Genomic DNA, 16,692 nt, shown 5'->3' on the forward strand with positions numbered 1-16,692 from the left:
AATTTGGCAGATTTTCCAGTGCTCCTTTGTTGTGAAATGCTTCTGAACCTGTTGCATCAAGTCACTGATGTACAATTCCACTTCTTACTGTGCTTTGTCAGTAACTGTCTTGAGCATGTTCAAATTAATTTCAGGAATCTCAGTCATGATCTGTCAAACCAGTCTAGAAATACTTGTCTTTTGATAAATTCCATGACCTGGGTTGTCATGGCATAGGAGCCATAGGAGCTCCTTATTTTTGCGTAGGTGGAGATACATCTGATAGTAAAAAGAAGAAAAATTTGGTTTTTATTTCCCACTAACTGATATTAGAGTTGTGCTTTTTATAGCTGCTTAAGGCAGGCATTGTGCTCTCATTGGGTTTTTTTGTCACATCTGTGAGTTGCATTCACTAGATCCAATACAAGGAAAGGGATGGGAACCCACAATGAGGAATGAAATCTTTCTATTTTCTGCTGCCAGTCTCCACCTCTACCTTTCTGGCAGCTGCCCACTTTTATTATGGTTAATGTGAAATTGGACACTGAGAGTTGGCATATGGTTAACATTATCTTCTACATAGTGTAAGAAAAAATAATGCACCCTACTGTTTAGTGGTACCACAAAGTACAAGTGCTTCTAATTGCAGCTCTTTGTACTAAGATACTGTATATGTTTTAAGGTATGAAAAGTAGGATACAAAAATATCTGATTTATCCAGTAGATAAACAGAAAGGTGATTCACAGTGTGATGTTTTTATTTCTGTAGAGCCATAACAAAAACAGTTGTTTCATCGGAACTCAGAGCAGAAATTGAAGAGAACCAAAAGGTAATGCTACCAGAAAGTCATGTCATGCTTTTGCATTTAGGTTTTAATACAAATTCAAGCTTTGGAAATAACTATCCTATCTAAAATTTTACATTATGCTCAAAATAATGACCTGGTGTTTTGACACACAACTTTGTCTTAGTATTCATGTGGGAAGTATACAAGTGGTGGATTTTCAAACAGGGATTAGGAACATAATTGAGCTTGTTTGCTCAGATATGAATATATTGGTCAGAAATGCTTTGAGGAAGGTCGCTGTGTTGGGGAATGATGATACCAGATTTTGTTCACAAAGCTGCCACTACAGTGGTTGTTCACAGTATATGAATTGTTCTGATAGTTATTTAAGAAGCATTTGTTCATGTATATGAAAGTGACTTTCTGTTTGGTATCTGAATTCAGAATCTGTTTACTGTATTTATTTAACTTTATAAAATTAATATTAAATACAATGAAAATACATTTGGTGTAAAATGTTTATTTACAGCAAACATGCAGCATAGCTATTTTGAAGGTTTCCATGCAGACTGTATTCATCTGTAGGATGGGACTGTATCACATCATTCTTTACTTAGTTTCTGAGTTACACGTTTGGGGTGGTTGTACAGCTGAAGCTGTACAGAGATGGTCAGCTGTGGGACTGTGCCTGCCAGGTGGCCTGCCTTCAGTCTCTGCCCCAGCTCTGACTTGAGTGGAGGAGAGGATGTGTAGAGGGTCATAGTTAAGAAGAGGCTGACTTCAAGTTACTGATTTTAAGTTTTTGTTGTATTCTGAACTTCTCAAAAACAAGTAGATATTTAAAGTGTGACTGCTTTCTAATGGAAGTACTAAAGTCAGATTATTTTAAACAGCTTTAGAGTTAGATTGTTTTAAAATATCTGAGCTGAATGGAACAGAACTTGCTAGAAAGCTATTGCTTGAGAAGCAAATGCATTAAGCATGTTCTTACAGTTTCAAGGATGTGGCAGAAATGTAGTTCTCATTATGGAAATTGAAATGGTGCTTAGATGTCTGAATTAATCAGTGTTTGCACGAAAGTCACAGAGTAAACTCAAAATCTTCTGCCATAGCTCAGAATGATTCATACTGTGTTGAAGTAATTGTTCCAACATTGGTGCTTTGAGAGTGAAATTAGTGGAAGAGTAAAATTTAACAGCCACCCAAGTAAAATCTACATGTGCTTTGGAACAGAATCATTACAAACACCCAGGCTGTGAGGGACCTTTGAAAGTCGTTGAGCAGGCTCTGATGCTTGCAGAAAAATGTTTCAGCACAGCATGGTTGTGCACTTGGCATTAGCAAAGAACTGAGGAAAACAAAAGCCATTCGGGAATTTTCTGCAGGCGTTTGTACAATCAAAGTACACCTGCTACTGCAGTCTGGATAGAGTGCAAGATAGAAACTTAAGATGTCAATAAAATCAAAGCCAAAATTAGCTTGTCACGTGATTGACATTGATCTATTAAAGCATTTCAATCTCACTTGGTATTTATAGGAAAAAGAAAGTATATCAGGTACACACTTGCATGTTTGCTTAAAATCTAACCAATGATACTTGGCTAGTCTAGTAGTAAAAGCAAAGCTACCTGAAATCTAGTTATAAGTCCCCTGAAATTCTTGCTCTGAGAGAGAAATCCCTTGTTTTCCACTAGCAATAAAATCAGAAAAGAAGGGATGCGGTTTGGCACGGCCATTTGGAAGGGCCAAGCTATAGAATGTAAGTGCAAGCTAAAGCTGCCTGGTGGTTTTTTGATTGTGTGTTTGACTGGGCTGGTCCATAGGTAATCCCATGATTTTGTGTATTCATTTTTATTCAGAATAGTATGTCTGCTATCCATGAAAAGGTACAATTTAGCTTCGCATGTACTTGGCTCCTTGGCTCTCTCTGGTACTTTTTTTTTTTTTTTTTTTTTTTTTTAAATAAAATGCAAATTCTTCCTGACTAGATGCTGCTTTCCTATTCCTGGTAGTTCCCATGATACTTTGCTATTCCTCTGCTTTGCTCACATTCTTCATGATATTAGTATTTTTAAATATCCAAATACTACATTTCTCCTTCAGGGTTCATCATGTCTCTTAATAGAATTTTGTAACTGGTACTGCAAGACAAAAGTTACATTGCTTTCTTTCAAGACCACTTAAGTTTTTAAACAGAATTTTTCATGCTAGGGTTGGAAAATTTGCTTCAGGAGGACAGTGTTCCATTCACCTCTCCTGATTCAAAATTGTTCTCTGTGATACTGCTCAGTTCAAAGCATCAGTTCAAATGGGGCACTGCTTGGAATAAATTCCAGAATATTGGTAAGACTCCTCCATTTGTGTGCTGCCTGATTTTGGGGACGTCAGACTACAATGGCAGCTCATCCATTTGTCATTGATGACATATCCACTAGGTCAGGACTTAAATGGTATCTATACAGAGTACCACTAGCAAGAACCACACAGTACCCAGCATTTTAAGTCTGTTCTGCCCAAACCTGCCTGTTTAAGACATGTAACAAGTAACTGGATACTCTTTGTCCCTCTGCTCTGTGAGCTGTCAGCTAAGAAATAAGGTCTCTTAAGCATTTTAATTATTTAATGTGAGTATGTTTAAAAGGTCTTTTCAGGGACTTCCCTGTGTACTACTGAATCATACAGTAACAAATAGTCCAGTTGATATATCCAAGCACTAAATATCTTCAGTTGTTTTTTCCTCTGGTACAGACGTGTGCACAAGTCAGCAATTCTGGTAGTTGAGAAGGGATGTAATGTAATAAGGGAGATTAAAATCTACAACTTTGACACATTAAATTCTGTAGTAATATTTTTCTGTGCTGGACGTTCTTCTTATGACTTTCTGCTTTCTCTCAGTATTTCAAAGGGACGTTAGGATTACAACCAGGAGATTCTGCCCTCTTCATCAATGGACTACTTATTGATTTGGACACCCAGGACATATTTAGGTAGGAATGTTGGTGGTATTTTGGGTTTTTTTGAATAATTGTGTCAACACACAGGTTTTATTCTGGAGATAATTGACTGATTCTCAAGGGATAAAACACTGTAAATTTTTAATTTGAAAAGCACCCTATATCCTTGTCAAGATTTGTTTCAATTACATGTAACTGAAATTACATCCAGATAACATGCTTTAGTTATCTTGATTTAATGTAGTTTTTGTTGAAATAGAATGTAATTGAATAGGTTTATGTTTTCTCACATTTCCTAGGGCTGTTAGAAATAGGTGATAATTAAGAAGTAATTGCACAGACATGGCAAAATTCTTTTATACCTTTCATCTGTAAAGCCTTAGGTTAAGAGCAGGTTATTTGCTGCATCTTTAAGGGTCAGCATTTTTTCTTTTCCTTCCAGTTTGATTGATGTCCTGCGCAATGAAGCCCGTGTTATGGAAGGCCTGCACAGCTTAGGAATTGAGGGGCTTTCCTTGCACAATGTTCTGAAGTTGAACATCCAGCCCTCAGATTCCGACTATGCCGTGGACATCAGAAGTCCTGCAATTTCAGTGCGTATGTTTTTATGTTAGAAAGGCTTTATTTGCCGTGGGGCAGTGCATTCTTATGCTGTCAGGGGAATATTCAGCTCTATAACTGCAATGAATTAAAAATGGAAAGTAGGGCTATAAATCCAGGCAGCTCTTTTTAAAAAGCTTAACTTTTGATTTATACAGTTCTGCTTGTAGTGTGGGATTTTAAAATGCAGCCTCCTACTCAAGCAGGAGAGTTGTTGATCATGTAAATGCCTTGTTTTTTTTCTTAGTGGATCAACAATCTTGAAGTTGACAGTCGGTATAATTCCTGGCCTTCCAACATGCAAGAACTGCTGCGTCCCACGTTTCCAGGCGTGATCAGACAAATTAGAAAAAACTTCCACAATTTTGTAAGTAGTAGTGTGGACTGGAAAGGAAATGTGCATTTTTTCAACAGCAGATTGTGCAACTTACCTACAGATATGCTGGGTTCCCTGTCACTTAAATATCTTGAAGTAGGATGCTTTTCTGCAAGGTTTTGTTCTAATCTTACTAGAAAGTTATGGCTGAGATTCAGAAATTCTGGAGCATGATTCTTTGGCATCTATTAGATGCCAGGAATTGCTTCATCAGTAGAAAAATCTATCATCTGACAAGTGAGGGTTTGGTGTCTTTCAGCTTTCTGATAATACCTGAAGCAGGTGAATGAAATCCTTGAAGTTTGTTAATTAGTATCTTCTTAACAGGGTTAAGACCAACTTCAGATTTTTCAGCTAGAAAACATTCTTGCAGTAGGATTTCAAATGATGATCATTGATCCTCAGCTTAATCCTTAGTGTTCTTTTAGCCTCGAGGCAAACAAGGAGTTTGTAAGTTGGGTACGGTAGCTCTTGTCGTGTGGCAGAATAGCCCTATAGGAAATTCTTCTGATTAGTAGCAAATAAGGACTTGAACCACCTCAAGCTCTGGGTACATTGATATGTTACCTTTTTCTCCAGACTTCAGTACATTAAACATTGAAATTATTAAATGAAAAGGCAAAACTTGGTATGAATAAATAGCCCTAGACTAATTCTGAGTGGCCTGGTTCCTTCTGAGTTTGGGCTTGCTCTCAGAATGTCTTAGTGTGGGCTCTCCCAGGGGCTAAGAAGTAATGTGTGTTCCTCAGCTCTGACAAATGCCTGTCTCCCAGACACTTCTCAGTGCGTGGATTTCTGTACATATGGAGGCACAAGCCTAGATGCAAGGGGATGCTGAGGTAAATAAAATGAGATAAGGAACATAAGGAATCTCGTCTCTTCAGGTTAAAGGAGTGGTTTAGAGAGGGTATTTTGCACAGTAGACTTAGACTTCAGAGACTGTTATTTAGTGGGCCTGATCTCCCTGATGGTGTATAAAATAATGCTAGTGATAATTTTGCACTGAGATGTGAATGAAGCTATCTCTAACCAAAACCCTACGTTTTGACTTCTCAAGGGAACAGAAACTTTTCATGTACAATTTACACACAGGTGCTGATAGTAGATCCTGTTCATGAGACCACGGCAGAATTACTGAACGTGGCAGAGATGTTCTTCAGTAACCACATCCCACTGAGGTAACTGCTGTGTTTTAGTGGAAATTTTTTTACATCAGTTTGATTTTTATGACTTTTGCAGTTGTAAATTACTCTCTGATGGGAGATTGTAGATATGTCATATCTTGTAAGGGTGGCTGGGAAGGGCTCTTAACTAAACACTGCTTCTTATTTACAGATTTTTGAATGTAACTTTTGCTACTAACAAAACAGAATTCAGTTTCTTTAACAGTCCAAAATAAACTTAAAAGCAACTACTTTGCATGAAAGGGAGATGAGAAGCAAGATTCTGATGGAATGACCATTAGGTATTATATGTCCTAAGTTTTGTTCCTGGCATCTTTGCTCAAAGTCTTACCAGTCTTTTCCAGGAGAAGTCTTTGTCTAAGATAATGATCACAGAATCAGCCAGGTTGGAAAGGACCTCTGAGATCATCAAGTCCAACACTTGGCTCACTTCCATCCTGGTTACCAGACCATGGCACTGAGTGCCACATCAGTCTCTTCTTAAAAACCTGTAGGGACAGAGAATCCACCACCTCCCGGGGCAGCCCGTTCCAATGCCTGATCACCCTCCCTGTAAAGAATTTTTTCCTAATCTCCAACCTAAACCTCCCCTGGCAGAGCTTAAGACCATGCCCTCTTGTCTTACTGATGGCTGCCCAGGAGAAGAGACCGACCCCCACCTGGCTCCAACCTCCTTTCAGGTAGTTGTAGAGAGTGATGAGGTCTCCCCTAAGCCTTCACTTCTCCAGACTGAACGCCCCCAGCTCCCTCAGCCTCACGTCACAGGACTTGTGCTGGATCCCTTCACAGCCTCCTTGCTCTTCTCTGGACCTGCTCCAGCACCTCAATCTCCTTCCTGAACTGAGGGGCCCAGAACTGGACACAGTACTCAAGGTGTGGCCTCACCAGGGCTGAGTACAGGGGCAGAATCCCTTCCCTGGACCTGCTGGCCATGCTGTTCCTGATACAGGCCAGGATGCCATTGGCCTTCTTGGCCACCTGGCCAAACTGCTGGCTCATGTTCAGCTTCCTGTCAATCCAGACTCCCAGGTCCCTCTCTGTCTGGCTGCTCTCAGCCACTCTGTGCCCAGCCTGGAGCTCCCCACGGGGTTGTTGTGGCCAAAGTGCAGGACCCGGCACTTGGCCGTGTTGAACCTCATCCCGTTGGAATCAGCCCAACTCTCCAGTCTGTCCAGGTCCCTCTGCAGAGCCCTCCTGCCGTCCAGCTGATCAACATTCCCCCCCAACTTGGTGTCCTCTGCAAATTTGTTGATGGTGGACTCAATCCCCTCATCTAAATCATCTGTAAAGATATTAAACAGAACTGGGCCCAACACTGATCCCTGGGGGACACCACTAGTGACCGGCCGCCATTTTGATGCAGCCCCGTTCAGCACCACTCTCTGGGCCCGGCCCTCCAGCCAGATCCTAACCCAGCACAGGGTGCTCCTGTCCAAGCTGTGGGCTGACAGCTTTTTCAGGAGAATGCTGTGGGATTCCACTGTCTCTGAATATTTTAATGGAAATGCTTCTCTGGTGCTATCTTCTGATCACAAGAGAGACTTCTTAGACCACCCTTAGAGTCATACAGTCATAGCCTCATAGCTGACAGTTGGATGAAGAGTTAATTGTTTATTAGTATAATAGGTGCCTGATCTGAGGATTTGTTTGTTTGCAGGATAGGACTAGTCTTTGTGGTTAATGATGCAGAAGATGTTGATGGACTTCAGGATCCTGGAGTTGCCCTCCTCAGGGTATATAATTATGTGGCACAAGAAATGGACAATAATTATGCTTTCCAGACTGTCATGTCTGTAAGTATTCATTTAAAAGAGAAACTTATGTTTTAATGTTTCCCTGCATGAAAGATTATGTTAATGGGCTAATATGTAGCTAATGAAAGAGTTTTAATTTTTTTTCACTTGGCTAGTATTTAGAGTATCTCTGAATACTGGTACCACACAACACATCATCCTCTGTGAAGTGCTTCTGACCTAACTTTAACAAGTGAGACTAGATTTAAATGTGACACTTCACAATTTTGCCATTGAGTTCTAATCTGCTATATCTCTTCAATATTATAATTGTTTTGAACAGTTCCTGCTGTATACTTTTACCACATCAAAGGATTGTGTAGATGCATTTTCACTTGCAGTTTGACATTCAGCTGGGACATACTGTAACATTAAACTGCTGGTGACTTGAAGACAATTTTATTTCCATTTTTTGGGGTATATATTTGTAACTCAAATTAAATTCTTGTGTCTCCAAGAGAGGAACAGTTACCTACTTTACATGTAAGGTCTGTTCTATTGTTTGTAAGCGTTTCTTGAGTTCTGACAGGAAGAGTAGCTCTGGGTATGCTTCACTTGAACCTTTTTTCACCTAAGCACTATTTTTCCCCATCAAATACCTTTTCTAATTAAAAATGCAAGTTATTATTTAAAGAAAAACATGATATTTACCTTACTCCAATCTCACTGGAATGACTATGAGATAAAGCAGTATAATTGTAAGAGCTACAGGTGCTTAGGAGCTGTTATGGCAGCTAATAAATATGAAAATATGTTTTGTGATCTGGCTGTTAATGCCTTCTTATAAATACTGGAATACAGGTGAAAGGTCAATTTACCTTTAATAAGGACAGAAGCTTTACAGTTGCAGCTGTTAACTTGTGTTTGTATTTCCCTCTCAGATATATAATAAAGTAAAAACAGGAGAGAAGCTGAAAGTGGAGCATGTGGTTAGTGTTCTTGAGAAGCAGTATCCATATATGGAAGTCAACAGCATTCTGGGAATTGATTCTGCCTATGATAAAAATAGAAAGGTAAGAATTCAGGAAACAGATTTTTTCACTTTTTTTTTTCTTCATCACTGCTTTGAAAATATCGTTCACATAATTACCTTGGTTGGAAAAGTCCTTCGAGATCATAGAGTCCAACCATAACCTGGCACTGACAAGACCTTAAACTAAGTCATATCCCTGAGCACTATGTCTACATAACTCTTAAATCCCTCCAGGGATGGTGACTCCACCACTGCCTTGGGTAGCCTGTTCAAATGCCTGATAACCCTTTAGGTGAAGAAATTCTCCCTGTAAAGAAGAAATTCTCCAATGTAAACTTCCCCAGATGCAACTCAAGTCCATAACTTGTCATTTCATTGAACAGACCAATCCCCACCTCTTCACAACCTCCTCTCAGGTAGTTGTGGAGAGTGATAATGTCTCCCCTCAGCTTCTGCTTCTCCAGCCTAAACAATCCCATCTTCCTCAGCCACTCCTCCTAAAACTTGAGCTCCAAACTCTTCATCAGCTTCCTTGCCCTTCTTTGGACACACTCCAGCAGCTCAATGTCCTTTCTGTAGTGAGGAGCTGTACACAGTACTCAAGATGCAGCTTCACCCTGGCCGAGCACAGGGGTAAGGTCACCTCCCTGCTCCTGCTGGCCACATTGTTCCTGATACTGGCCAGGATGCTCTTGGCCCTCTTGGCCACCTGGGTGCACTATATTATATACTAAATATAGTATATTGTACTATAAATTTTTAATAATCTATACATATAGTACCAGAACCAAGATAACTTCCTTGTGACTTGTAAGTCGTACTTTCCCTCTGGTATGCAGTAGAGTTCAAAATTGCTTGAAAGAAATCAAGATGATGGAACGGTTTGTAAGAAAACCTAAATGTCAGGGAGGGATTGGTGTGGGTTTTCTTCATTGGTATTTGGATACTGCATGAGATAAAGTAATATCTTTCCTATAGCAAGGCATTCAACAATCTTCCTCAAATAATTTCTGAAAAATATTTTTAGGATTGATATTTTTCTGTATTGAGAAAATTGGAGGAGCAAATCACTATTGGATCACATCTATATGAGATGAAGCAGATTCCCTTTGGGGTTCTGTGGGGGGGGATGTTTTTGTTGAATATTATAAAACAAGGAATGAAAATTCTGACTGCAGTAGCTGTGTAACACAGGTGATACTGCCTATATGTGTAAGGAATGCAGTTAGAGTTTTATAAATAGGCTGGGATGTACACGTGCTTTCCATCTCCTGATGTGGGAGAGTGAAGGGAAAAGCATTCTGAGGAAATCAAAACCACTAGAAGTAAGGCAGATACTTTTATATCACAGGAGAGGCCTTTTCATTGTATATACTGGAACCATAGCAAACACAAAGAAACAAAATGCAACAATGTCCCCTCCCTTTCAGAAACTCCTAACAGGTGCAAAGTGAGAAGACCTGAGACACCACTCTGGAGGACTCTTTCAGCTGGTGCAACCAAATCCAAAAACATTGTAGAGCCTTTGGGCAAGGAAGGAAGTCTTTAGAAAGAGCTTCACTCCTGTCCAAAGGACACACCTTACAGCAACACTGAATACTCTTAAGTGTGAGCTGAGCTTTGTGTCCTTACAATGTCTTGAAAGCCTGAAACAAGAACCTCTTAACAGTAGGATCTGATTAACTTATATGCATAACAGAGTATCAGTAGTGATGGTGCATTTTGTAGAGGTTGTTTGAAATGGGGAAATCTGTCTTGACAGAGTAACCCCCTTTCACAAGTTTAAGAAACATGTTCTTAAAGAACAAAAAGAAAAAAACTCCACCATGTGGTATGTTACAAATATCAGTGCTTGCATTGCATTCACTTCTATATGCAAAGTAAGATTTCCTGTAGTGCATCTTTTGGTATTACCAGAAAGTGCTCATTGGAATAATGTATTTGAAGTGTGACCTTAATGGAATATTTTGCACTTCTCTATTATAAAGTAACTTTTTTTGCTTTGAAACTGAAAGACAAGGACATCTTGTGCATGTAAGATACAGGAAGTGTTTTACGTGCTGCAGAAGATTATTATTCTGTGTATCATACAAAAGCTGGAAAGAGGCCTTAATGTGTTTGGGATAGACTTGTGTGGCTATTCCATGAAAATATTTTGAACCCTTGTTGGTGATGGAATATGGTAAAGCAACTTCTTTCCCTGTATTTAGGCAGCCAGAGGTTACTATGAGCAAACAGGTGTAGGTCCTCTCCCTGTTGTGCTGTTCAATGGAATACCTTTTCAAAAAGACCAGCTGGATCCTGATGACCTAGAAACTGTGACAATGCACAAAATCCTGGAAACCACAGGCATCTTCCAGCGAGCCATGTACCTGGTAGGTGCTGAGTTAATCTATGATTTTGGAGAGAAACAAGATTTGAAAAAACTGACTCAAAACTCTCTGAATATAAAATACAGAAGACAGCTTAACTTGCATACTTTCTTGTTTTGTTTTGTTTTAGTTTGTTTTGGGGTCTTTTTTGTGGCAGTTTTGATGGGATTGTTTCCTTTGATTTGGTCTTTAAGTTATTGAAAGCAAATGTAGGTGTGAAATAACAAATGTGACTTATTTCTTCTTCAGGGTGAATTATCTAATGACCAAGATGTGGTTGAATATATCATGAACCAGCCTAATGTTGTTCCAAGAATTAATTCAAGGATCTTAACATCTGACAGAGAGTACCTAGATCTGACAGGAATGAGTAAGGGATGATTTTAATTGCGTTATATACCTGGAGTATCCAAGTCAAAGATTTTTGCTGTCCCAATGGAAAGCTCTAATTGCAAAGTAATAACAGCACCCTGAGTGAGGTTCTAGCCCTCGTGCTAGGGAAGGTGTTATGTACAGTAACAACATGAATGTCTGCTGATTTTCCAAAGCAGGAGTTGGGTTTGATGTTATACAACTCTTTACGGGAATATTACTCATGAACTTGAGAAATTAGCAATGCTAGCAAAAGCCAAGAACTGTCCTATAATACACAAAGCAAAAGCTTGGTTCTTATTTCTAACATTCTTTTGAGAAGAGATTGACAGTCATCTCTGGAATTACTTAAGATCTGCTGTGCAATATACTTCCATATATATCAGCAGAACAATTCATAGCTATATGTGTTAACACCCAGTGCAGTGACTTTGCAGTGCAGTGACAGTGTCGCAAAAACCTTTTCTGAGTTGCTTGAAAAATAAAACCAAAGTGGATGTGTTATTTGTAGAAATTAACTTCAACTGAGTGAGACTTGAACAACTGTTTCAGCAGACAATGAGACCATGTATCAAATACACAGTGTAGTCACTAGTGTAGCTTATGAAACAACAAAAATCTATTCCCCAGCATGTTATGTATTTACAGTGGAAATGAGACATCAAAAGCAGTATCATATGGAATAGAATGGGATGTGTTCTTAGTATTTGGGTAACAGTAGTGATTTTTCCTTCATTTTACATGGAAGAGTTTGATTTGGCATCTAATGCTTTTTCTCTTCTTTTCAGATAACTTTTATGTGGACGACTTTGCTCGATTTGCCATGTTGGATTCCAAAGATAAGACAGCTGCTGTCACAAACAGCATGACCTACTTAACAAAGAAAGGTAACATCTGCAGTGGATTATGAACCCAAATACACCTTACGTGTTTCTCCAAGTGCACATGAAGTACTCTGCACACACACTGAGCTTTGTTTAGGCTTATAAAGAATGGTACAATCTTAAGGGTTAAAAAGAAATACTTTTTTATAAAGCATGGCATCTACCTGGAACAAGAATGCTCCCCCCATTTAAGCCCTGCTTTCAATTACTAGTGAAGTCCCACCTAGCCTGCTCTTGCTGTATTGGTAAGGACCACCAGAAATGCAGGGATGTCAGCTTTGGCCCTGCAGGGACACTGACTTGGAAAATACAAAAGACATTTAGCTCTCTGTCTCATAATTCAAAACTAGTAAAGTTACATGGAATCAGAAGAACTCTGACTGTTATATAAACAACACCTGATGTGGTCTGTGCTAGCTTTATTGCTTTAGTGCACATATTGCTTTTTCAAAGATAGCATTGTTTCATTTCAGTTATACGTAAAGACTCCCATTAGTTTTAAAACTCAGCTATACTTCTCAAAGTAAGAAATGCATGCACAGACATGCAGAAGTTACCAGGTTTTTCCTACATCTGTTTCAGTTAGGAACCACAAGTAAACTGCTGTCATTTGAACCAATTCCTCTTGTTCTGTCTGTCTTCTGTACAAGATCCATTCTTCTCCTTCTTCTGTCACAAGTTTCCCCAGTACTATCTCACCCCACTGCCACCTGCATGCACTGCCTGAAGTGTTCCCATTGTACCTCCTGTCTTGTGTTTGCCCATGGTTTGTGTTCAGTCACTTAGGCCCGGGAAAGCTTCTTGTTTTCCCTTTGTGGAGTATTACTTAGACCTGGACCTCTGCATCCTCATTTGAAAGTGTGCATTAATTTGCAATCCTGTAGCTTGACAATTTTGGATCACTGCCCCTTCTGTCACTGAAGTTATTTAGTAGCTGGTATCTGTTTACTGTAATGCTGTAAAGATGTTATTTTCTAGAGTAGTAGGGAAGTTACACCAGCAGTACTGAAATATCACTGAAATATCATACCAGTTTTTAAAGAGGGAAGATAACAGGAACTGTTAACATCCAAGTCATAACGGTGTGGCAGTTTTTGCAAACAGTCCTCATAATGATGCCATCAGGTTAGGGTTTGAGACTGGTAACATGTAGTCTAGTTAGTGCTGTAGTATCTAAGTAAAGCATCAATCTATTTGAAGGGAAGAGAAGGTCCAGGCTTATTCTAATAAGAGTATCACAAACTTGTGTATTGGATTTGAGTTTTAGTTATTCACTTCTGCCCCATGCAGTGCTGCAGCTTCTTGATGTGCATTGGGATTACTATAAAATGATTAATGTCTCTCTCCTTTCCCCCTTCTCTTTCTGCTTTTTGACCAGGAATGTCTTCCAAGGAGATCTATGGTAACTCATGCTTTAGCATTTCATATATTGTTGTTCTTGGAACTTTCTGGTTCCTTTATAACAATGGCTTTAGAACCAGCAGGAACTGAAGAAAGCTGTTTAAATGCATGTTTGGTTCAGCACTTTTTTCTCTATACAAAAAACCTGATTTTTTGAACTAACAGCTTCAGTACAAAGAAGCAATATGTGTGTACCATAGCTGGAATCTCTAAGTTATTTATAGATTCCTTTGTAATTTCTAAATTTAAAAAATAGCAAGATAAAAAAATATTTTCTTTAAAAAGCGTCCAGCTTAGAAATAGTGATGCATGCTGTCCCATGTCAGTTTTCTGACATAATATACCATACTATTTTCTTGCCAGACTTCATGGCTCAGCTTTAGGCGCATCTTCCCTATGTAGTTTTTGGGGTTTTTTTTTTTTTGAAACCTTTGCATGTGCATCATATTTCTCCTCTAAATGAGAATAAACTGAAGCTTTCCTTTCCTTCAACCTCAAATTTCTCCCATGATTTTCTTTTTTTTTTTAATTGCAGATGATTCCTTTGTTAGACCAGTTACTTTTTGGATTGTTGGTGATTTTGATAAGCCTTCAGGGAGGCAATTATTGTATGATGCCATTAAACATCAGGTAGGTAATGATTTCACCAGAATGGGTCAGCAATGCTAACAAAGCAGTAGGCAGAGACTTGAAAAACACAGGAAGTTCTTCCTGTTGCTTGAGCTGAGCAAATTGGTTTTCCCTGCTGTGTCTCTAATATCCAGCCTCATCTTGTTTGTAGGGGCTGGAATATCACTGACCTCCTTGTGCCTCTTTAAAACTCAGTTTTAAAACAATAAAGAAAAGATGTTCTTCTAAGCCCATGGTTCCAAACTGAAAGTTTCCATTTGCAGATGAATTCAAACATTGTGCTCTGCTCTGTCTCATTTGCTCCAGGGAGATAACTGAATCATAAGAATATATAGCTTACTTCTGAGTTATTGTTTTGCCAGATGGAGCAGTGGCCATGGTCCTTTCTCTCTTATATAGCACAGTATTATTTGGAAGATTCCTGTTGCAGTGGTGCTTAATCATAAAAGCTTGATGCCAAATTAATTTATCTTTTTAATGTTGTGGTTTTATTTACCTGATTTGGAATCTGGTTTTCTGGTTAAGTAATACGAAGATTTTGATATAGTTTATTAAAATAGACTTACTCTTCTCAGCTAAGTCATACCTGAAACCTAAAACTTTCCTAATGCATATTTTTTGTTAAACACAGAAATCCAGCAATAATGTTCGAATTAGCATGATTAATAACCCCAGTGAGGATCCAAATAGCCAGAATACACGTGTTGCTAGAGCCATATGGGCAGCTCTACAGACACAAACCTCAAATAATGCCAAAAACTTCATCACCAAAATGGCAAAAGAAGAAACTGCAAAGACACTAGAGGCAGGAGCTGACATCTTAGAATTTGCTGTTGGGGTAAGTGTGTTTGCTGGGGTTTACAATGGTTGGATGCTCACTTGTTCTTCTGATGTATTTTTTTAGTTAACAGTAGACAGTATCACTGCTGGGTTTGGTGGTGATGGCTTTTTTTGCTCTGGAGGGAATCTAAAAATTAAGTATATCTTCCTACGTAGTAAAGCAACGTAACTTTGAAAAGTCAAAAGAAATGCAGGTCTAGGGATCTGTTTAAGTGAAGCAGTTGTCTTGAGGAGTGAAGAGAGAATGATAGTCTTCTTAAGCAGCTGAGGAAAAAGAATTAAATTTTTCAAAGTAGGTTTAAAAAAGTTAGACAAGAATCACCGAAGAACTGAAGGGCTGAACAACTCGTGTAGCAACAATTACCAGGGCTTGTGACCCTTCACATCATAAGGTAGGATAATGTTTGAAGGTGAGAGGTGAGAATTAGGATTAAGATAATGAAAAAAAGAGGCCTGGGGATAATTTTTAGCAAAATACAAAGATGTTACTGAATGGAAACAAAAAAGGTGCATTTAAAAAAGTGTGCAGATGTGTACTTTTCTTTCCATTTCAGTGTCAAATATTCTTTTCTTTCAGGGCATGGATATCGGTATTTTCAAAGAAGCCTTTGAATCTCCCAGAGTGGATTTTATTCTTTCCCATGCTGTATATTGCAGAGATGTTCTAAAGCTGAAGAAGGGGCAGAGGGCTGTGATCAGCAATGGAAGGGTGAGATCAATCAGCAGACAGTAAGAGATACTCCACAGGGGGGAAGGAAGAAGACCCTGTGCAGCAGAGTCTGAGGACCAGTCACAGAGTCTCAGCAATCTTTAGGGCCGCTTCCAATTTGATTTATTTAGATCCACAGTGACCTGTTGGTTGTACTGTCAGCTGTGCAGTCAGCTACTGGTGTTTTGCACCATTTCAGATCTCTCAGTAACAGTCATTTTCATGTTGGCAGTGAATTGAGGCCAGAGATGGAAAGGGATGATATATTTGAATGACTCTGCTCCTTCAGTTCATTTGGCAAAATGCTGCTGTCTGTCCCTGATCAAGGTGTCTTGGTCTGTTCCAGCAGCTCTTTTTACAGAGGTCAGGCAAATGATGTTACAGTAGCACTTCACTGCAAATGATGCATTTTGTCTTATTCTGGGACTCTTCGCTCTAAATAGCTGGATTTTCCTGTTAAACTCTGCTGTCATTGACATGAATGTCAGCCTAAAGAGTCAATACCCACTGAGATTAAGCTGGCATATTTAATTAACACATCTTTGAGTTGTAGTCTTTGCCTAATAATGCTGATTTTGCTTTCTTTGTAGATTATTGGCCCATTAGAAGATGGAGAGATGTTCAATCAGGATGATTTCCATCTCCTTGAGAATATCATACTAAAGACATCAGGACAGAAAATCAAATCTCAGATTCATCAGCTGGGATTTGAAGAAGATCTGTAAGTAAACATGAAGAGGCTTACAAAAAAAGTGGTGCTACTCAGGTAAAGGGACTTTCTGCATCCTGGATAGGTGCTATAAACAACGATGCACGTGTTTGTTTGGTCAAGGCCCA

At 39.0% G+C, this 16,692-nt stretch overlaps 1 protein-coding gene across 1 annotated transcript in view; it reads left to right on the plus strand.

The window, feature by feature from the left end:
* Positions 1-16,692, plus strand: part of UGGT1 (UDP-glucose glycoprotein glucosyltransferase 1) — a 41,359-nt gene that overhangs the window by 10,375 nt on the left and 14,292 nt on the right. The window contains 15 exon segments of the mRNA XM_030456295.1: positions 749-809; positions 3,663-3,754; positions 4,164-4,314; positions 4,569-4,688; positions 5,790-5,875; positions 7,539-7,674; positions 8,556-8,687; positions 10,858-11,022; positions 11,269-11,389; positions 12,180-12,278; positions 13,654-13,677; positions 14,212-14,306; positions 14,938-15,144; positions 15,724-15,855; positions 16,446-16,576. Coding sequence (XP_030312155.1) covers positions 749-809; positions 3,663-3,754; positions 4,164-4,314; positions 4,569-4,688; positions 5,790-5,875; positions 7,539-7,674; positions 8,556-8,687; positions 10,858-11,022; positions 11,269-11,389; positions 12,180-12,278; positions 13,654-13,677; positions 14,212-14,306; positions 14,938-15,144; positions 15,724-15,855; positions 16,446-16,576 — 1,752 coding nt within the window.

Source organism: Calypte anna, chromosome 9 (genome assembly GCF_003957555.1).
Source record: "Calypte anna isolate BGI_N300 chromosome 9, bCalAnn1_v1.p, whole genome shotgun sequence".
Taxonomy (NCBI): domain Eukaryota; kingdom Metazoa; phylum Chordata; class Aves; order Apodiformes; family Trochilidae; genus Calypte; species Calypte anna.